Source organism: Crocodylus porosus, unplaced genomic scaffold (assembly GCF_001723895.1).
Source record: "Crocodylus porosus isolate Cpor-Errol unplaced genomic scaffold, CroPor_comp1, whole genome shotgun sequence".
Taxonomy (NCBI): domain Eukaryota; kingdom Metazoa; phylum Chordata; order Crocodylia; family Crocodylidae; genus Crocodylus; species Crocodylus porosus.
Window position 1 is genome coordinate 45,909,474 of NW_017728947.1, and position 22,597 is coordinate 45,932,070.

The 22,597-nt window shown below is 40.9% G+C and overlaps 1 protein-coding gene across 11 annotated transcripts in view; it reads left to right on the forward strand.

Annotated features, from left to right (window-relative positions):
- GPHN (gephyrin) overlaps positions 1-22,597 on the forward strand; it is a 369,172-nt gene that overhangs the window by 180,932 nt on the left and 165,643 nt on the right. For all 11 annotated transcript variants that reach the window (XM_019551529.1, XM_019551530.1, XM_019551532.1 and 8 more), the window contains one exon: positions 11,431-11,565. In XM_019551529.1, coding sequence (XP_019407074.1) covers positions 11,431-11,565 — 135 coding nt within the window. The remainder of the gene's footprint in view (positions 1-11,430; positions 11,566-22,597) is intronic.

Sequence of the window (22,597 nt, forward strand, 5' to 3'; positions counted from 1 at the left end):
GTGTGTGTGTGTGTGTGTGTGTGTGTGTGTGTGTGTGTGTGTGTGTACACCTCTCAGTCTAGTGGACAGTTTTGATCAGCAGGGTCAGTTGGAGTAGGCATGTGCCCTGAATGTCTTCATGCCTCTAACACAGAGTATAGTGGGAAGGGTCACTCCAACACCTTCTTCATTCCTCCTTACCACTTGTGGGTCCTGAGGTGCCTCATGCTTTCTGTTTCTATTACTGGTTAGCAGCTGCCTTTCTAGCATAAACAGTTAGTTATTAGTAAATAGTCACAGCTTTGAAAGCATTTCCTTTGTTCTCCCCTGTAGGAAAGTGGTTTTATTTATTTAGCTCCTGGAGTGGAACTCCAGTACTGAATAGCCAGGCATAATTCCTCAGAAGTTAAGAACAGCTTGACCTGTAGATAGAAATTATTCCAAATGAAAGATATAATAAGTGCCTCTGCTGCGGTGAAGGGCCCATTATGGACAAATGCATTGTTTGTAGATCCTTCTCTAAGAGGACTCAATCCTCTCCTTTACCTCATTGGAAGCTCGATGTGCTTAGCTTCCAATCCTGGCCAGCCCACGACTGATCATGTAGACCAGAGCTATCCAACTGGCAGACCATTGGCTGCATATGGCCCACAAGGGGTTAATGTGTCACTTCCTGAACTCCCAAACTCCCATCTGGCTGCCACTCCCCTCCATCACTTCAGTTGCTGCAGCAGCTAGGATCCCCAGGCTCCTCTCCCTCCTCCAGTTTCTGCTTCATCCTCTCATCCCAGGGGGTAGGACAGCACTGCACAGCCCACAGTGCTGAAAGAGACTATGTAGCAGGGGAGCCCACAGCCAGAAAAGCTTAGAGCAGGGGCCAAGGCACTCTCATGGTGCTGGTGCAACAGGGGGTGCAAGCGCAGCATGTGGCCCAGCAGGCCATGGGTAATGTGGTATGTGGTCACTGATGGTGTGGCTTGCATAGCATGCAGGCCCAACCACTTAGAAATAGACAACCCTGATTTAGACTAAATATTCTCCAAAAGTGCTGTCAGCTACTTTTCCTTCAGCTGTTCCTTCTATGAAGAACTTAAGCTCAGAGTAAGGAACCTTGAAAGACCTGGAGGGAAGAGAGGACCTAGTGTACAGCCTGTTAGCAAAAGCTCCTAAGGTTCCAGCTGTTTGGAGCTTAAGAGTGGGTGAAGACCCAGAAAGCATTCCTGAGCAACCAGAGGGATTCTGATAAGTTTACTCTGACTGACAAGGTTTCTGTTACATCAGCTGGAACTGGTCCAGCTCTGATGCTGCTGACAGATGTTCAGTTAAAGATACAATGAGATCTGATCCATGGTCCCAACAGTTGTGCCTCCTGCTGTGCCACACATGCATAAATCCAAATGTGTATGGCAGGAGGAATGGTTGTGGGATTGGGAATCAGATCTAAATCACACCATGTTGCTGGTGCAGGACAACAGCAAGTAGCAAGCTGGGTGCCCAGTGGTCCCGTGGCTGGGTGTGCTGGTCAGCTGATCAGTGCTCCCAGTTGTAGGACTACACTGGAACCTTTTAGGATTCTGATGCGCGTGTGTGAGCGGGAGTGCCAGTTTCCTGTGGCTGGAAGCACCAGCCTAGGGCTCCATGCACTCCCACCCATGACTGGAAGCACCAATCAGCTAACAGTGCTTCCAGCCTCTGGAGCATACTGGAGCCTTGAGGGGCTCCGGTGCACTCTTGAGGCTGGGAGCACCAATCTACTAAACGGTGCTGGCCACACATTTAATTTAAGGTACGATGGAGACACTAAATATGTATAATAACTTTGTGGCTTATTCCCTGTTTTATCATACCATTAAGTGAATGAACATGTGGTGGGGTGACCACTTAAGGCGTGATTAACTGGTTAATCATGTCTTAAGTGTAATGTCTGCTAGGGGTGTGCAAAACAGGCTGTATTCAATTTGGATTTGGATTTGGCCCGAATTGGGGATAGTGATTTGATTCGTTGATTTGGATCACTGTCCCCAATTTGATTCAGCCAAATCCCAATATGAAGATTCGATGCTGATTCGGAGAATCAGAGATTCTGCCATAGACACAGCTTTAAATGCTTTTTCTACATACCTTGACATACCAGGCGTGGCTCACGAATGCTGCAATGCTGGCATGAATAAAGTGTCCCACAGGAGAATGGGGGAGCCGCCTGCATGCTCAGCAGCGAAGCCAGAAGTGGACCAGAAGTGCTTCTGGTCTGCTTCCAGGACTGCTGCCGAGCATGCTGGGGAGCCCCCCCGCGCTCCTGTGAGACGTTTCATCCACCCCACCATCGTAGTGGTCATGAGCCTCCTGGTACTTTGAGAAAGGTACATGGAGGTCATGAGCCTCCTGGTACCATGAGCCTCCTGGTACCTTGAGAAAAAACATTTAAAGCTATGTCGGAATCGCCAAATCATTCTGAATCTATCCTATTTGATTTGGAGGGTTGCAGTTCAATTTGGAGAGATTAAAGGGTCTCCTGATTTCATTCAGATTTGGAGAGTCGGCCACCGAATTGGGCCAAATCTCTGCCGAATCGAATCAAGGACTGAAGCTTCACACAGCCCTAATGTGTGCCACTTCCTGGTTCTGTCTGCATCAGTTCACTTGCTGTCAGTAGTAATCACATCAGTACCAGTGAGGCCAGTACTTTATGCTTCATCCACTCCAGCAACAATGACTCCAGCACGAATAACATCACCATAGTCATACTCAGTACTGATGACTAGTATTAATGCTCTAAGTGCCATTAATTCTTCAGAGGCATGCTCTGCTGCCAGTGCTGAATTGTCCTTTTCTGGCCCTATAGACAGAATGGTGAGTATGTTTAAAGTTCTTTAAAAAAAATTTTTTCAAGTTCCGTCTGGAGGCAGCGAGACCTCAGGTCCTTTTATTAAAGTCCTTATGGCATCCTTTTGGTCCCGGTCTTGTTTCCTGCTTTCTGGGAAGTTCCAGACTCCCATCTTTCCCTTCAACCTTACTTTGACACTGAGCTTTGAATCAGAGGAACTCTTCATTTGACTATTTCAGCTTTTTTTTGGTACTCTTTTCTTTTCTCAATCAGTATGTAGTGTAATGTTAAATAACAACACACACTTATCTGTATCATTCACCACATGGGCTCTTTATAAACCTGGATTTATTATCTATCTATCTATCTATCTATCTATCTATCTATCTATCCTCATATAAAACTATCTAAAACAAATTTCTTGCTGCTCCATCCTGGTCTTTTAGCTTTATCTTCCACCACAAACTTTTCTAATTTAATCTTATAGAAATTTCCCTAGCCACCAGAAAAAGAAGGGCTAGGAGGGGAAAAAAACAAGATCCAAACCCTATAAACTGAAAAAACAGAGCTCCTGCCATTCTCTCTTTGGGAATTCCATGTTCAGGAAAATTTAAAAACCTCATGTCACCTGAGAAAAATCAACTTTTTAAGATGGGATTTTCAAAAAAATATCTGTTGAAAATTAATGCTGCGTATCAAAATCTGATAAGCTTTTATAGGTTTTTGTTACTTTCTGGAAATATGCATTTGGTCTCTCTTGCACCCATACATGTATACATAAACCCTGTCTTGTCATTTCTTTTACTCATACACAGACCACATAGGCCTTATAGAAATGTTTTCCTTCTGCTGTTTCCTCCTCTTAAGTTATTAGTGTATAGTGCTATAGAGACAATATCAATACTGTTTTTTGTCAGGCAGCACACTCCCCAGTCACAGTAGAGGATAACTGTCTTGTCAGTACACTTGCTGTCTAAAAACTAACCTATTTTTCCTTGTGAGAACTAATAACTGGTGGTGTTAGCAAGCTGAGGTTTCTCACCATGGATATGTAACTGCATTGAATTATCATGCTGCACTTGTCCCCTGTATTAAGTTTAAAACCTGTATTTTTCCTCTCTATGCCCTGAATGTTATTTTGTTATAACTTGCTTTCAGCTTGGTATAATATAATGATTGTCCAAATGAGCAAATAAACCAACTTATTTCTAATCTAACCTAACTTATTCCTATTAAAGGAAACTAACCTATGTCTTAAGTAGTAACCCAGCCATATGTTGATTCAGTTAATGGCATGATAAAAAAGGGAATATGCCACAATGTATATATTTTGTAGTAACTTGTGATTGGTTTCCATCATACCTTAAATTAAATGTATGATTGTATGAGCTGATTGGTGCTTCCAGCCTCAAGAGTGCACCAGAGCCCTTCGAGACTTCAGTATGCTCCAGAGGCTGGGAGCGCCAGTCAGCTGACTGGCACTTCCAGCCATGGGAATGCATGGAGCCCTAGGCTGGTGCTTCCAGCCACAAGAGACCGGTACTCCCATTCACACCGGTGCATCAGAATCTTAAAGGGCTCCAGTGTGGTTCCACAGCTGGGAGCACTGATCAGTTGACCAGCACACAGCCAGAGGACTACTGGGCACCTGGCTTGCTACTTGCTCTTGCCCTACACCATGTCATTTGGTGTCATTTGGATCTGATTCCCAGTCCCACAACCATTCCTCCTGCTATGCACGTGTGGATTTATGCACATCGTGGCATGGCGGGAGACGCAGTTGTTGGGATCATGGATCAGATCCTGTTGCATCTTTAACTGGCCATCTGTCAGCAGTCTCAGAGCTGCACTGGTACCAGCTGATGTACTTGTCAGTCAAAGTAAGATTGTCAGAATCCCTCTGGTTGCTTGAGGAACACTTTCTGGATCTTGACTCACTCTTAAGCTCTGAACAGCTGGAACCTCAGGAGTTTTTGATGACAGGAAGATCCAGAAAAAAGATACAAGCTACATATACAGTAACTTGGTGTTGTTTCATTGCATGTTTGCAAAGGCAAAGATACAAGGAATAATTACTCCTGTGATGAAAATACCTATGGGCAGCATTTTCCTTTCCCTGTGCACTTCAACTGATTGCTGCCCCCACTGGAATCCTACTTGACTTTTATTTTCTCACAGGAGGAAATAATCTCTGTTCCACGCAGTTCAGTGTTGAGTAGCGCCATTTTAGTCTTTTTGTCACACAGAAAGGGGTTTTTCTCTGAAAGAGCTACAGAAGTAGCCACTTGCCCTTAGGGGAGTGAGGTGAAGGGTAACCTCAGGTTGCTGTCCAGTAAGCTCTGCTGACCAAAACTTCAGACAGAGTAGCCAGAGCCAGCTACCTTCCGCCAAAAGGGGAGGTTCTTTGTCTTTTGAGGCCCTTGAGGTTAAAAGAGAACCTCGACATACTTTAGCCACACACATACTTTTACGGCAGAAGAATAAATGCATTTCCTTGTTTGAAGTTCTACTAGGATTCCCTCTGTTGTTACCGCTTTATCAGAAATTCATGTCATGTCACTTTCCCGAACCACAGACATTAAAAGAAGCCTTTTAAATAAAGGAAATAGCATTGTTCTGGCAAAATGAAATCTATGAATGTCATCTCTTTTATGTATTTAACTTTAGCATATTTAAGCAGGGATGCCAGGAGAGGATGAATGCAGAAGGGAAAAGGAGTTTCTAGCTTCATACTCTGTACTGTATGCCTGACCAGAATCTCTCTGTCCCTATTTGCCTTTTATTTCTACAGCCAGTCCTCAGACTTACGACACAATTGGTTCCTGAAAACCATGTCTTAAGTCGAAACATTGTAATTCGGAACTGATTTTTCCATAGGAAACAGTGTTATAAATGGGGGATTGATTCCCGAACCAAAACCCAATACCCTATTTTCACCAAAAATAACCCAGAATTTTGTACTCAATCAATTATAGGTGAGTAATATAGCTGCATTAATGTATTTATATTGTAAATAGCAATCATATTGATTTGGAAGTACTTCTTTGAGGCGACTTTGCTGGACTTGGCTGGCGTCTTCTCAGGAGTCTTGGCTGCAGGTTTTTCTGGAGTCTCGTCTGCTTGCTTAAAGAAAGTGTCCAAGGAAGTTTGGACAGATGTTCTCCAGGGAGATGGGTGATGCAGGAAACTTGTTTGCTGGCATGGCTTGGCGTCAGATCAAGTGTTGTAAAGTCGAAACTGATGTCAGAAAGTTGAAACAGGGTGTCAATTTATAAACATTGTAACTCGAAACATTGTAAGTCAAGGACTGCCTATATTAGCTCTCCAGGGCCCTTTTACTGCAAACCAGAACCCTCAAGGAAGAGATGGGTTGTTCACCATTACTGGAGAGGGAGATATCCCCAATTTAATTTTCCACAATGAGTTTTACAATTTATAGTTTGAAATTACAATGTGGGCTACTCAGGGTTGAAAGAGCCCTCGAAGACAGCATTTTAAAACAATACTGCCAGGAATGACTGAAATGAAAAATGCTGTCAGTTCTGGAGTGCAGCAAGAGAACATGAAGCAATCCTTTTAAGGGGGTGAAATCCTCTCTTGTTATCTCATCTTTGGGGAGTTATACCTTAGTTCATACATTTTTTACTCACTCAAGCTCCTGATTTCCGTTTCTTTACAAAAAAATCAACACTCCCATTCCTTAAAAGAATAAAATATTGTCTAAAATAAAATATGAAACTGGTTTGCTGGTTTTTAAGGTGGACTGGGTCAGAAACCAAAGTAAAAGTTTGTCACTGTAAAAGGACATTTTCAAAACAAAAATCATGAAGTATATTTAATGAGAGTACACATCATTGTTTTTCATCAGCATTGTGTGATTAAAAAGCATAAGAATTATTATTAGAAGTGAAATAATTTTCAGACTTGTCTTCCAACAAAATTTAGAACTTTTGCAATCCTTTAAGTTTTTATCAGGCAAAAGATTTTATCCTGTGTGGCACTCTGAACAAAGTTCTGAAGAAGTGTGTGACCCCTAACCCTAACTGGTTTCTGGTGTTTAAACCTGTTGACAGAGCTTATAGGATTTTTGTTTCCTAGTTTTAACTTGTTCAGCTTCTGTTCTTCTAGTAGTTAATTTCTAGGGTTTTATTTTTAATTTAGAAAAAAAATCTTTTTTAAGGCTTTGCTATCACTATGCAATTATGACTAAGGAAATAAGTCATCTGGCTTTAAAAGCTATTTTTCATATGCACAGAACATGTCTCTAGTATACTAAAACATTGTGGGCGCAGGAAATAACCTGCACAGGAAATTTTCATGATGCCAGAATATGACTCCATCAATAAATTCTTAAATATCAACCTGGAAAACATGGGAAGAGTTTTATTTTATATTTCAGTCACTATGGTGTAGTCCATTTAATATGTTTTTACATCCATCTTGATTAAATTAATATTCTTATTCCCCTTTGTCATACAGTTCTTTATACCACATTTCAATCTTTTACCCAGTAATAGCATTATGTTAAAGTTTGTTCCCCATGTGTCAGTATTTTTTCTCAGAAGACTAGACCATTGTTGCTTATAGTCTGATCCTATGTGTTTGACATATTAAAATCGTACTGCTTTAAGGTGGTGACTTATCTGTAACTCTTAGTGGCAAAATTTGACACTGTCCACATTGCTGCATTCGCTATTTGCATTTTAGTGATAGTCTGTGATTTTCAAATCAAAACCAATCTGCTTCCACTAAACTTATTACTGATATGAGAAGGTCTTAAAAGAGGTTATTAGGATGATAAAAGGTAGGTCCAGGCCCCACAGGCTCTTACCCTAACTCAGAGGTATTATCTGTTCCAGGCAATAACAGTACTTTCCCTGATATATGGGATTTCAGACCTCAATGTCTGCAGAAGGTGTTTTATTGTTATTATAATTAGGTTTCTAGTTCTTTGGGACTTCGGGGTTTCTTTCATTGTTCATAGCTTTCCCAAATGGCAATAGGATGAAAGTAACGAAGTTACAGGCAGTTTCAGAGGCAGAGTGGCAGAGTGGTTAAGGTTTCTCCATGCAACTCCAGATGTAAAGTCTCAGTCTAGACTCGTGCCAAAGGAACAACCCAGCTGTAAATCAGTACCCAATCAGTTACACTGAGGAAACATGCTGGTAGGTGGCCAGGCATGATGCCAGTCACATCACTGTCTTCTGTGCTGCTGGCTGCAGAAGATGGTGTGCCTTAACTATGTTAACCTGGTGAGCCTTCCAGCCTCAGATAAACCATGGCTAACCAGCAGTCAGTTTCACTAATTTGGAATTCTGTATGCAGCAGTTAAATTGGTCAGAATCATCTCTATTTAACCCTCCTGATGCAAAAGAGTTGCGGATCCTCAGTCTAAACACAACCATGTACATGCTATCCAGGATGTTAGTAGAACAGCAGAGAAGTATTTAAAAATTGCAGAATCATGACTATTGGTGGAACTGCAGAGTGAAAGAAAAATTCCATGTCAGGGTTGGAGAGAAGGGGCAGATTTAAAGAGATCCCCTTGCACTTTCTACAGCAAAGAGGATCCCTTCAGTGGTCAGGAGGATGGGGTGGAAGAGGGAACTTTCTACCTTCCATCAGTCATTGGAGGGAGGGAAGCTTCATATTTTCAGACACCTAGAGTTAAATTAATTAATTTCCTGGTATAAATACCAATACAGAAAATAAGATGAGGCAACTAACATTAAGATGTTGCCAGAGTTGTTTTGCTTTCTGGAATTAGGCATCAAGGCTACCCTAACTTCCACCTTGTTGAAGTGACCCCAGTATGCTAATTCATGTGTAAAAACACTAGGGAAATAAGCATACCATATCAAGTATATCTTGCCCCAACACACACCCATTCTTCTTCTGGGTCTTCCCTAATCTGCCCCTACAACTCTTCCAACCTGTGTATCCTCTGTGAAAAGACCTGTATGAAGGGGGTATTCCCTAGGTGTCTTCTGCTTGCCTTGAATTTCTGCCTTCCTAGCAACTGAGGATAAGGAATTTGGCTACTCACCAAGGCTTCATCTCAACCTGTTAACCACAAAACATTGTTAATGTTACTCTATGGGTAATAATAGTTTTAGTTCTTTAAGTAGTGATAAATTTACTGCTGTAAATTAGAAACAGAAATGTTAGGTTGTGTCTACATATGCATTTGATCTGGGATCAGTTTACTCAGGAGTAAACAGTCCCAGGCAGGCATCTACACATGCAGGGAAGCAGGAACAGATTTTCTGCTAATGGCAGCAAATTGCTCCCACTTCCCGAGGCCCTGCAATAGGCTTCTGCCACCACTGGGGGAGATCTAGGCTCCCCTGGGTGCTAGCCCAGGGGTTAGCAGGTAGCACCAGGCCCCCAGGGGCTGCCTGCTGCTGGGGTGTGGAAAATGCCCCCCTACCCCAGCAGCAGGGAGCTCCTGGCCCTGGCTCCCCAATCAGGGGCAGGGGACTTAGAAAGAGCTGCAGGGGAGGGGCATGTCCTAGCCTCCTGCCCCTGTGCACCAGTAAGGCAGCTAGCAACTAACTTGCTGCTAGCTGCCCCACTGACATATTGGGGCAGGGAGTTGGGACCTACTACCCAATCCCAGCAGTTCTTTTCAAGCCCCATGCCTGGATCACCTGATCAGGGCATGAGTGTGGGATCTGCTCCTGACTAGGACAGCTCCCATTCCCAGCCCCCACCCCTGCACTTGGGGCGGAGGTTGGGGATCCTATTCCCTGCTCAGCTCAACAAGTGTGGAGCTGGGTGGGGAACACGCTGCCTTGCTTCTCACCCACCTGTACACTTGTGAAGCTGAGCAGAGAGCAAGCTCCCCAGGCTCTTCCCTGCCCAGCTGCAAACAGGTTCCCCAGCCCCCAGCAGTAGGGAGCTCCCAGTGCCAGCTTTGTACTGCAAGGCTAGCACTGGGAGGCCATTAATTCCCAGCGCCAGCACTGCGACCACAGGGCTGGCGCTGGGAGATAAGGATCACCCAGCCCCCGCGCCTTGATCGCAATCTCAAAATAGGGGGCATGGTGCTCCCTTCTGCCAGAGCAGGCAAACATAGTCCCCACCTCGGTTCTGGTTACAGAGCCTGCCTCAGCAGCAGGCAGCTCCTGGGGGCACGGAGCAATCTCCAACCCCCGGATGGATGACTGACTGGGAGCAGATTTTCTCCCAGTCAGTTGTCTACATGAGCACAGCTGCGCCATTACTATCTTGCATTTGTAGATCATGCAGATTTACTCATGATTAGTGAGGTTTACTGCATAGTAAGTATGTGCATGTGTAGACGCACATGCTCATTTCACAGTTAACTACATTACTGAGTAGTTAAGCATCTCATGTAGATGTGCCCTTAATGTCTCATTGAGGAGAGAGTTTGAGATATTATTAAGCTCAAAAATGTCAAAATTGTTTTTTCCACAGTGAACTTTACACTATGTTGTCCTCTGCAGCAGTGGACAAGTGAATGAATAATTTGAGGTAGCTGTCCAATTATAATAAACACTTTTGTATCTCTGGTTGGTTGGGTCCAAATGTCAGTTGGGGTCACAAATTTTCTATAATTTAATATTTTAGAAGCAAGACAATCTGCTTTCTAGATTCATCCCCTTATCTCTCTTCCTTGGAATTGGAGATAAAGTTGAATAAAAGAGAAGAAAAATTGAAATGAGATTTACTTGCACTGCCCTAAGCATTGAATTTAATACTAAGGCCAGGAAATGTAAATTGGTACAACTCTTTTTACTTCACTGTAGTTATGCTGATTTACATCACCTGAGAACCTAGTTCTTAAACTGAAATATAAAAATGAGAGACCAAGATCTAATCTGATATGCAGAAACAAAAGTATTTTCTCTTTCCCCTCCGAATTAGAATTCAGGGTTGGTATAGATAGTTCATATGCTACTAATCATACTCCACCTGCTTCTTGTATAAATACAAGATTTCAGGTTTGAGAGCTGTCAACTTCTTTCACCAACACCGAATGTAGTTTAAAGGGTTTTTTTAGAAAAAATAAAACCTTTACCACATAAAACAAAAAAAATATTCATTCGGTCTTTGGCCTCTTCTCTTAGATAATCAGGGAGATCAATTAGTACTAATACAGCAGTTGATAATTCTGATAATTCTGTTTCCTGTTACTAACAGGAAATCAATTGTTAGCCTAACTCCTTCTAGACAGGCGATGAAAGAACCATCACATGTGAGTAGTCTGGCTACTACTAACCTGTTTGTTGTTTTTTTTAACATCAGATCCAAAGACCGAAAACTCCATATTTTATTGTCAGTTCCTTGACATTTCCAGATGTCACACCTATGACCTTTTAGTTATTGCATATTATAGCATGTCTGAGTGCAGTCATAGATTTTTCAAGATTCATTGTGGAATATTCTCTGTGTGTGCAACTGGCATATGACCTTATTCTTGTCAGTGGATTATTATTGAAAATGAAAGAAGACAACACTACTGCTACCAGAACAAAGAATTGTGATGTAGATTGTAAACCAAGAAATGGGGTGGTTTTAGATCTGAAAAGTTTTAGAATGAGGTGTAAGCTTTTTAAATAATTTTTAATTGGACTGTTAACTGCATCTCTGCTCCTATTCAGATTCCAGATTCCATCATCTCTCGTGGTGTTCAGGTGCTTCCGCGAGACACAGCCTCCCTCAGCACTACCCCTTCAGAATCTCCTCGTGCCCAGGCCACCTCTCGTCTCTCCACTGCATCCTGCCCAACACCAAAAGTAAGTACAGTGCTTTGCCGGCTCTAAGCTCATATATTTATCTTTCTGATTAATATTTCCCTTCCACTGGTAAAGGTTGGCTCGCATGCAAGATTATGTATTTCAGAATTACAGATGATTGAAAAATAGTGTAGTGCATTCCTACATAAATCATTATACAAATCACAGTGCGGGTCCAGCAACAGGTTACCAAAGGTCATATATAAAATTGCTGCTCCTCTCTGGCCATAGTGAAGCATAATGTGTATCTAAAAATACGTATCTGATGTTTTATATTATGATATTTATCGTGAGTATAATAATGTTAATCTTTTGAAAATTTTTATCCATCCCCAAAGAGTCTAGATAAACCTGGATTAACAGGATTAAACAAGTAGTGTTTCTTCACCAAAATGGTCTGTGTACATTTCTAGCCTGGGCTGGGGCAGCTCTCTGCCTCAATAAAATATCTGATGGATTCAAAACACTTTCAAGCCAACTTGTTTTGTTCTAACTTGGATACTTGCTGCCTGTTATTTGGAAACAACTCTAAATTGACTAGAAAGAAAGTTTTAATGCCAACCTTGTGGGATTATTATTCAGTTTTTGTAGGTCATTCTATACCAATTTAATTGATTCAGGTGAACCCCATTAATGTTCTTTTTGTATCATGCTTAAAATACAGTACATTGGAAGCGAAGTGAATGGACTAGTTGCAAGGCTAGTAATGATCATGATCGCTTTCTGCAAAAGAGATCTCCATCTGTGTTCAGTTAGAGCTGTTCATGTTAAAGCCCTTGATATCAACATGTTAATAGACTTGTAGCATTGCAAACAATAACATTCTTTGTAATCTAATTGATCATGATTCTTTGCGATTATTCTGCTTGCTAAGAAGATTGCACATATCTGGCAGTTCATTTTTCTTGCCATCTCATTTCTTTTCTATCAGCAAATCAGATTGACCTGCAGCCACCCGTAGAACTGCCTGAATTTAGAATTTCTGACAGTTTTATGAACTATGACTATACACCTTGACTATAATAGGAAGGAAATGATTTTGATGGGCAACATACAATGGGCTTCACTATACAACTCCTTTTCTTTGAAAGATATTCATTGAACTTTCTCCTTTAAGTAAGGTGTGGGAAGCCAAGGGTGAGCCTGGGTCATACAGGTCAGTGGGAGGTTGGAGGGACAGGGGTTGAAGGTGGGACTGTAGTGCAGTAGGGTGGCATGCTGTAGTGGTGTTGGGGGACTACCAATGTGCAATGTAACAAAGGGGTGACAGGCACACAGTGCACGGGGTTCACAGTTGCGTGATGAGAGGGGGTCATAAGCACACATTGCAGCAGTGGGAGAGGAGCATCCATGGGGTGTGCAGTGTGAGGGGCTGTGGGTCACACCGGTGCAGCCCCTGCTGATGTCACCCCCAGCCACTTTGAAGCTGGGCAGCCCTGGTTTAAGTATTTTCTTTCATTTTATTTCCTAAAAAGATTATCATTTATGTAATGATTTAATTTAAATAAAGCCTCAAAAGATACTAAAAAACAATACACAGGACAGAGGTGAACTACAGAAAAAGAGAGAAGAACAATAGACATAGCTGTTGGGGCTTGTGGCTCTTGAAAAAAGTAAGAATATCCTAAGAAAAGCACTTGTGGCCAATAAGAAGCATAAACAATAGGCACTGATACTAACAAAAGGCTTCAAATGAAGTCTAAGTAGCTAAAGCAAAATACCACAAAGAGAAGGAGCATATTATGTCAGTTCTGAAAGAGAACTGAAACCTCACTATGGGACTGTCTTCATGAGATAAAAGATTATGCAAGGAAACTGCAGAAAAATGTGAAGTAGGTGATGAAACAGGGTTTTCCATGGGAGGTTGTTTAGAATGAATCCCCTCAAAACAGACCACAACTTTGTCCAGTCAATTTATATCATGTTGGTCACTTCCTACCATAAAATCAAGTGCATTTTCAAGACAAGATTGAGAAGCGAACACTTTTGAGAACTCACAAGCTGCCATACTGGAATCAGGCTAGTCGCCCAGCTTTTCTGACAGTATGTCTCCAATATTGGCCAGTCCAAGCTGCTTCAGGAGAAGGTTCAAGAAAACCTAGCAGCAAGCATCTAGGGAATGACTTACTCTCTGGGAAATTCTTCTTAATTGCCTTAAATTGGAGGTTAAATTATGCCTGGAAGCTTGAAATTTCATACCCCTCACAGAGCTTGTGGCTTGTTTTAATACTTGCTCGAAAACTCTTGTTCTTCATACAGCTGCTAAATTCACAAGAAATAGCATTTGAATGTGTATCATCCTCAGGGATTATGTATGTTTCTAGGCATCATGTTTCTATCTCAGTATTTTCCTCCTGAAACCTGAATTTTTAAAAGAGCTTCATGAATGCATATTGCACTAGAGTTAATGTAAGGTAATAGAGTCAAAGAGGAATTCTAATTTAGCATGTAGTTGATTTATATTCAGATATTTAACATTTTTATTTTTTTAGAGTCGTGTTTTAGGAACTCTCTTTAGAATATAAAGAATAATAAACACATATATAGGGATTTTATCAGATTATTCTCAGCAAAAAACATCTCACGATTTGCTTGATTTATAATTGGAACGTGGGACTGGAATTGTAGTTTGGTATTAAAAAAAGTATTTGAAATTGAGACAGTAGATATATTTATGCACTTCAAAATTACTTCATTTTTCTTTAAAATGTGCCACAGACTCAGTAAGCGCATCTACACATGTTCCCCACTGCACAGTTATTACTTTAGCAAGTACTAAATGACTACACAGTAACCTCTGGTACCATGCAGTCCCAGAGCCACGCAGATTGTTTCCAACCATACTGCACAGTAGCGATGAGTTTGTTGCTACCACACAGTAGTGGCAGTGTTGCTTTTTGTGCCCACTGACGCTATGTTGCTGAAACAAATAGGTATATCACCATAGCTCGTCACTACGGCAGTGTAGCATGTCATGTAAACATGCCCAGTAACCCTCTGTGCTTTTATTACTGAATCTGCTGTTTTAGGAAAAATTATAGGGCCATCAGTTTAAATCAAATTTAGCAATAGAAATACGTTGAATGAATGTAAACTAACAGGTGGCAGGTTACAAAGGGTAAGTGTGAATTAAATGGCATAGTTATTCACAGTCCTGGTTAGATAGCAGGGTAAGGAAAAGTTAATGTCTCCTGAAGCCTATCATGTAAGCATGTAATTGTCTGGATCATATATGAACCTATAAAATATAGACAGGCACGTTTAAAAATCAACCCTTTTTTTGGTAAAAATATTATTTTTCTACATTTTTAGCAGTTTCTCTCAACTTTCAGAAAAATTGCCTTGAAGCTGGTACTAAATATAAAATAGTAAACTCAACCTGGCTCTTTGGAATTGGTCTTCAAAAGTTCCATTGCAGTCCTAACCCATTCTTCAGTCTTGTCCCCAAGTCATTCCTATTTTTTGTTGGCATTCAGGCCAGATTTCCACAGAGACTGTTGACATGGTGTCATGCCTCTGTAATCATCTAAGTCCTTCCAAATCCTCTTTCAGTTGATTTTGTAATTTTTTACATACATATCTATAGAGAGCATTTCTTATCGTGTAGGCTGCATGCTGCATTGTCTTTCTTGAGTTCCATGCAAATACCAATATTTATAGTAGCTGGGTATTGAAGTAGAGACAATTTAAGAGTTTTACTGATGGGAAACCAAGATAACAATCCTCTATTTTCACTTAACCACCATGAAATGTATGATAGTTGTAGATTTTTTTAAATTGTGCAGTGTGCTTTAGACCTATATTACTTATTTCTATTTTTTCAATGTATTTTAAGTAATGCACTTAATACCCAAAGTCTGCTGTTTAGAATAATATCTGAGCAGTTTTTGCAGACTTCCATGTCATTCTTCTTAGCCAGATAAATTCAAAGACCTCATTTTCATACTTTTCTCTGTGTTTTTGAATGGCATATTTACAAGCTTAAACATAATATTCCTTTCAGATAATGGAACAACAACATTAGAAACACTTTATTTTCCCTTAAAAGCTGCATACAGTCATTACCGAGTAATTTTTTTGTTTGACCATTATCTTGCATTGATGTTGATGTTGCTTTTAAGTTTTGCTGTGTTGTTTCTTTACTTGCAGGATCCAATAGTAGCCATGCAAATTAAAATAAATCTGAAAGAATATATTCAAGCTAAATGTTTAAGTCATTCCACTCAATTCCTTGTTTTGTGATACAATGAAGGTGATGATGTGACCATAAAAGAAAATTGTATCTTTTCAAGTTCAAGTCTTTACCTCTTACTTTTTAATAATATAACTAATATTTAAGGTTTTTTTCCTTTTTGTATGTCCAAGTCAAATAAAGCAGATATTGAAGACCTGCAAGAAAATCATGGCCAATAATTTAAATTATAAACATGAATACATTTCAGTGAAATTAGTGGTATCAAATATATTTCATTTGTGGTATTTTCAAAACTATCAATGTCCTGCTCTTGTATTTCAATAGAGCAGATTTCATAAGACACTGATTTTCTACATTATTTGAGCTGGGCACAATGTTTCTCTCTTACTACTTCATTCTTGACAATATTTACAATTTACTTTAGGAGAATCATCTATTTTCTTTAATCCACTTTCTTGTTGTCTACTCTTTTCTATATGTATAGACTACTAAGTCAAATTCCTATGGTGATCTGGGGTAATGAGTTCACATTAGTTGTCCATTTACAGTAGTGATAGAAACTTATACTTTTACTAAGTTTAATGAGAAACAACTATCTAGTGAAGTTACCACTGTGTGAAATGAGATACTAATTAAATAAATAAAAATATAAATACTTTTAAACTAAACCCAATTTTGATTTTATGCTTTCAGTTGAGTGTTTTGGTTTCTCTGTGCAACAGCCTTGTTAACTGAAGGCATTAGCAGACTAGAATAGAGCTTTTATCAATAAAGAATGGGGTTGAGGGGAATCTCTCTGCTTAGGTAATTTCATTTTCAACTTAAGAAAGGTCAGATTGCTTATTAGAAAATCTCACCAATTGGTAAAAGTGTTGATCAAGACAATAATTGGATTTAAGAGAGTATAATGCCCTTCATGGTTTATGCATTTTGTATAGACATGATTCCAAATAACACAGAGCAATACAAACAGTCTTACTTCTCCCAAGACTCCTATGTCCATGGCTTCACAGTTCTTGTATATCTTGTTTTTGGGATTTACAGCCCTCTCAGCTGAGGTTTCTTCCCCTTTCCCCTCCTTACTCCCAAACTCCTTGTCCCTGAAAGTACTGGCCTCTCAGATTTTTCATTCAACAGTCTTAAGATTTCTGTCTCCTCCTCAGCCTGAGGCAGAAGGTCCTACATACAGTTGCAGGTAGAAGATATTCTTAGAAGCATATAACATACAATTATAGCTTGTAAGGCCAAAAGAGGTGCACTAGGATATGTTTCCCAAGGTCCAGTCCCCTGTTGCATGTAAACCCTCTTTCATCAGGTCAAGGGTTAGAAAGAAATTCTCATTTCCCCATAATTGCTTATTGCAAGGTTTCTAATGTGTTCCTATGAAATAGCTGATACTGACTGCTGCCGGAGATAGGATACAGAACTAAATGGGTTGCTAGTTGGATCCAGTATATCAATTCCTGTGTTCCTGTGACAAATTACATGTTTTATTTCCTCTAAATTTTTCCACCACGAAACTCAGGAAGAACAAATAAGCCCTAGTTCAATGGAAAGGGGTGCTGAGAGTGTTCTTATCGGAGACAGAAATGAAGAGGACTTTTCTTCCAACCTCCCTTTCTTAACTGAGTAGTCTAATCAGTAGACTACATAAGGTTCTCTCTTGTTTACTTTTTCTCGGTGCATCTACACGTTCAATTAGTGTGGTGAGAGAAACTGGCGCAGTTAGTGCCAGTGGTCAATAACTTCCATGCACAGCATCTACACCTGCACCCAGGACCACAGCAGCTTAAGCCAGGACAGAGCAGCCCTGGGCTGGCATCAGGCTTGGGAGTTCGGCCCAGGCTCCGGGTCACAGAGTCGGGCAGCAGGAGGGCTAGCTGGGGCACAAGAGTGCCCAAAGAGCAGAGCTATGTGCTTAGGAGGCAGGCAGGGATCTTGCACCCTGCTACCTGGGCTGACTGGGTGCCATTTAAACCAAAATCAGTGCTCACACGTGCATTTAGGTGTAGTTATTTTTGCTGCCATAAGATAGTGCTGTCCCCAACAGTACTATCTTACAGCAGCAAAAATTAGTTTGCTGCAGTCTAAAAACATCACGTGTGGAGTGTGACACTTTACACTGCAGCAAATTACTCTACTGTGCAGTTAAATGCATGTGTAAATGCACCCTCCAACTCTTTGAATCTTCCATTCTTGGATGCACAGTACCCCAGCTTCAGTGCAGGGGTGGAGAATATCCTTATACATAATAGCCTATATTATGGATGGTTAGGACAAGTCCAAAATGTGGGTTTGAATGCACCCTAGCTAAGGAGGGTCTAAATATCAGGCCTTCCATTTTCTGGGCAAGTTTTCTAACCATGACACTTTTATACAGAAGGCACAACCACTACTTCAGTATTGTAAAAGAAAAGAGTCCTGTTCAGTTCTTTCATAGAAGAGTTGTAGGTGCCTACTCAGGAATGGGTTGCAGACTCTTAATCCCAGCTGCTCAGAGGCATCATTTCAGATGCTTAAACTCCTCAGGAGGATGAGAGTTCAAATACACCTTGTGCGTAGGATTTCCTGTTTGTTGGCTCTAAGTGGCTTTCTGGTCAGTATAGTGCTTTTTGGATCACCATTCAGAGGAATTTATCTATCCCCAAGCACACCACATGGTGCCTTGGTCACTTAATTCTGGAGGCAGGTACTAAAATATTTCGATGGTGTAGCATTTAATTTATAGGTACCCACACCTTTACTGGATGAGGTTCCTAGAACTTGCCTATTTTTAACTCATTATTAGGGTGTGGTGCCCTAGGAAGTCATTGAGTTTTTGAGTCCTAACATATCTCACCATTATTTTACTTCACAGTTAAGAAGAGTGGCTATTAATAGGACAGAAACATTAATTCCCAGAACTTCAAAAGCAAAACTCTATAACTAAGGCAGAAAAAAGAAAAACTGGATGTTTTGTCATTTTTTGTTAAATCCTTAAATAGTAAAAGCAGAATGTACTAAAAATACTGAATTAGAAATAGAAGCTTTGTGTTCTCCCTATAAGACAAGTTTTTTTGAACACCGCAATCTTTTTTTATACATTCATGACCAAAATAGGCCCAGTGGTGAGTCTTTAAGGAACTGTAATAAAAGCTTACATCACAGGGTTTATATTGAATGCTGAATTTTATTAAGGAGCATTTATTTGCTTGTGTTTAGTTTTACTTCTTTTTTTTTAAACATATATAAAAAAAAGCATTTGCTTTCTGCTTCATTCAGACTGATTTAAATAGAAAAACCATGCCTCTTCACCAGTTCACCAGACCTGGAAAATCCTGAAATCAGGTGTTTGCAAGTAAAAAAGCTCTCAGTTCCCCTTTCACAAAAGAGAAGAATACTGACATATTTCAGCACTGTATGTTCCTGACAATTTGTACAGACCCCCTAAGGGGTTTACAGGCAGGGTGAGAAAACCCTTTCACTAAACAGAGAATTATCATCAGCTATCTGCCCTCTTTACAGAAATTGCCAGGGAACCCAGCCAGGTGGAGAGAAATAGTTTTCAGAAGAGCTAAGAGTTTGCTTTTATATTTTGTTTCCCTTTTTCTCTCTCTCTTTTTGTTTTCCTGGCTGCTAAAGGCTGTTTGCCTTTGTATAGGTAAATCTTCTCATTTCAAAATACTGGCACTTTTTCTTCATATGATCTAGTCCTGGCTAACTTGCTATAGTTTTTCCTTCTAAATAGATGTTTAACTTTCATGTTAGCTGTTTTTAGAAGCTCCTAATTATAGTAAGTCTTGATTTTGGTTAATTGAAGAAGATACTGTTCTTCTAAGGAGCTCCCAAGCAATAGTTTAAGCTATGAAAAAAAATCCCACGCTGGTTTGCAGAATATATGAAAGAGTATACATGAATGCCGAGGGATTGGTGCCCATCTCTCTTTTGCTTCTTTCTTATGACTGTGAAGTTTTTTATCAGGTGCTTTGTGGCTGTGGTATTGATTAGGGGCTAGGGTGAATACTCCTATGGGTACTTTTGAATAAAGAATTGCCTACAAATACATGGAAATGGGTTTGATGGCCTCAATATGACTTTCAGTTCTGTTCTAATCTGCTCCCTTGATTGCATTATTATTGGTACATACAGGCCGCATCACAGATGCTTTACTGCACAGCATAGTTCACTACACAGTAAGCTTGTGTGTGAACACATGCACGTGCTTACTGCGCAATAAACCTTGCTAATCACAAGTAAATTTGATACCTGCAAGTGCACGCAGCAAATTTACTTTTCATTAGGAACGGTGCAGTTGTGCTCATGTACGCACCTGACTGGGAGCAAATCTTCTCCCAGTCAGCCAGCCTCCTGGGGGCAGGAGATTGCTCCCTGCCCCTGGGCTCAGCCTGCTGCTAAGGTGGGCTTTGCTGTCAGAGCCTGGGCAGGGACTTTCAGAGCTGAGCTCCCCAGCCTGTACCCCACCCAGCTTCACGCTCATGGAGCTGTGTGGGGAACACGTTCCCCAGCCTCCATCTTGTAACCATGGAGCAGGGGCTGAGAACTATGCTGGTCAGGTACATGTCCCAGCCTCATGCCCCAACTGGGTAATCTAGGCATGGGGCTGGGGTAGGTCCCAGCCCCACCCCCAACCCCCATTTGCTAGTGCTAGCTGCCCCACCCATGCATTGGGGCAGGGGGCTGGGACCTACCCCACCCCTGCAGCTCTTTCTAAGTCCCCTGCCCCTGAACAGGGAGCTGAGGCCAGGAGCTCCCTGCTGCCAGGACAGGGGGACATTCACCATACCTGTCCCAGCAGCAGGCAGCCCCCGGGGGCAGGGTTTAATGTCCTAGCCCTGGCCAGTTCCTGGCCTGGTTCTCCCTACCAGCCCCTGAGCTAGCACCCTGCTGGTGGCAGAGGCCCATTGCAGGGCCTCAGGAAACAGGAGCAATTTGCTGCCATTAGCAGCAAATCTGCTCTTGCTTCTCTGCCCATGTAGATGCCTGCCCAGGAGCATTTACTTGTGAGTGAACTGATCCCAGACTAAATGCATGTGTATACGCACCCACAGAAGTGGAGAAACTGTGAAATACTGATTCAGTTCCAGATGGCTAACTTCATGAGAGTAGAATCCCATGCTTCAAGGTTTTACAAGTTTTTGCCAGAGGTTAGGACACCTTGCAATAAACTAGTTGGCCTCAGTGATGACTTTTCCTGGTTCTATTCTGCAACTCCCAAGCCCAAATCTTTTTTTTGAAAATTCCTTTGCAAGGGTCTGAGTAAGGAATGATTGTTTATCTTCTCTTCTGTTATTCTTTATTCAATCTTTTCTTCCTTCAATGTGTTGAAGAAATGGAGTCAAGAAAAGTCTATGGAAATACTGCTTTCTTCCTCTTGGCCTTGCTACAAGTGTTTGTTTAAATCTCTGACCTGTAACCAGGAGCGATCTCTGGAAACTCCCCAGGACTTCAGGTTTTCTCTTCCTGTGGTGCTCTTCAGTCAACCTCCACATATCAGGGTCACTTCATGGGGTAAAGTTTCTGTATTGTGGTATTAGAATGCCTGGTGAAGAGCAAAAAGATGTTTAGAACTAGGACGTGTTCTCATAACTGGAAGAACTTAATCATATGATATAATGCAAGAAGTATTATTGCTCTATCTTCAGTTTTTGCTTTCTAAGAACACAGTGTTTGATCTTTCACTAAATTTCACCTGAAAAGTAAGTACAGAGTTTCACAAAGATAACTTGTTCCCTTCACTTCTCTCCAAACTCCATTTTATCCCAGAATTACAACAACAAACTTCACAACACTTTTGAACACTTGCCAGGTGTGAGATGTGTTCTATTTTTATCTCTTTTTCACAAGAGTTTAAGATAGCCTCACACAAAGGCAAAGCTGCCACAAAGGCCAGCATTGCCACATGAGCCAGAGGATGTATTTCAGAAGCACTTGATTGGTCCATACAGCTGAAGCGTGGAATGTAGCAATTGACTTGTCCCCTCATGAGATTAGAAGATGTTACTAACTAGACCTCACTCCATTGTAGGGTGCTCTTGTCAGTCTCTTTCAAAATATTTCAAATGGCAAAATCCTGTAAAACCTCCTTTGCAGGATATTACTTACTACATGAGAATGTGGAAAGTACAACACGGAAAATAATTATTGATCCACTTGCAGTAGACTTCTCCTCTCGTATTTTAGTTTCCCCTTTGCAGAAGGGTGTACTTTCTGTCTGCCTTAATTCTTTTCTAATTGCATGAGTTAGACAATTGGCAAGCTGAGACTACCATTTTTCTGATGAACTACATTTTATTACTTCATCTTTCACTCCACTGCCACTTTACATGTTCGTTTTGCCAGACCATTGCATCCTGTCTGTTGGTCCTATAAATTAGCACAATAAGCTCCTGTTCTTTGCTAGGGGGCTCCTTGGCACTGCCAAAAAAACAAATAATGAATAAGAGTAATAATATGACATAGCTTTTTCTAAAAGATTTTATCTGTAGAGCAGTGAGTTTCAACCTGTGTAAACTCAAAGCACTCCACCATAATTCTGAATTTAGTGCCTTCCCCCCCATTTCAGAACGTTAGTAGTGACGTGTTTAGGAATGGGCATTTTTTTTCTGAAATCCCTTTACTTTAGATTAGATCTCTTTTAAAAAATCTTTTAGATATTTTTTACATTAAGAAAATGAAAACAATTTGCACGTGTCCTCATTGAACCTCATGAGATTTCTTTTGGTCTAATCCTCCAATTTTTCTAGGTCTCTCTGAATCCAGCATGTCTACTATTCCCCCCAGCTTGCTGTCATTTGCAAACTTGCTGTGAGTGCACTCTATACCATCTTCCAGATCATT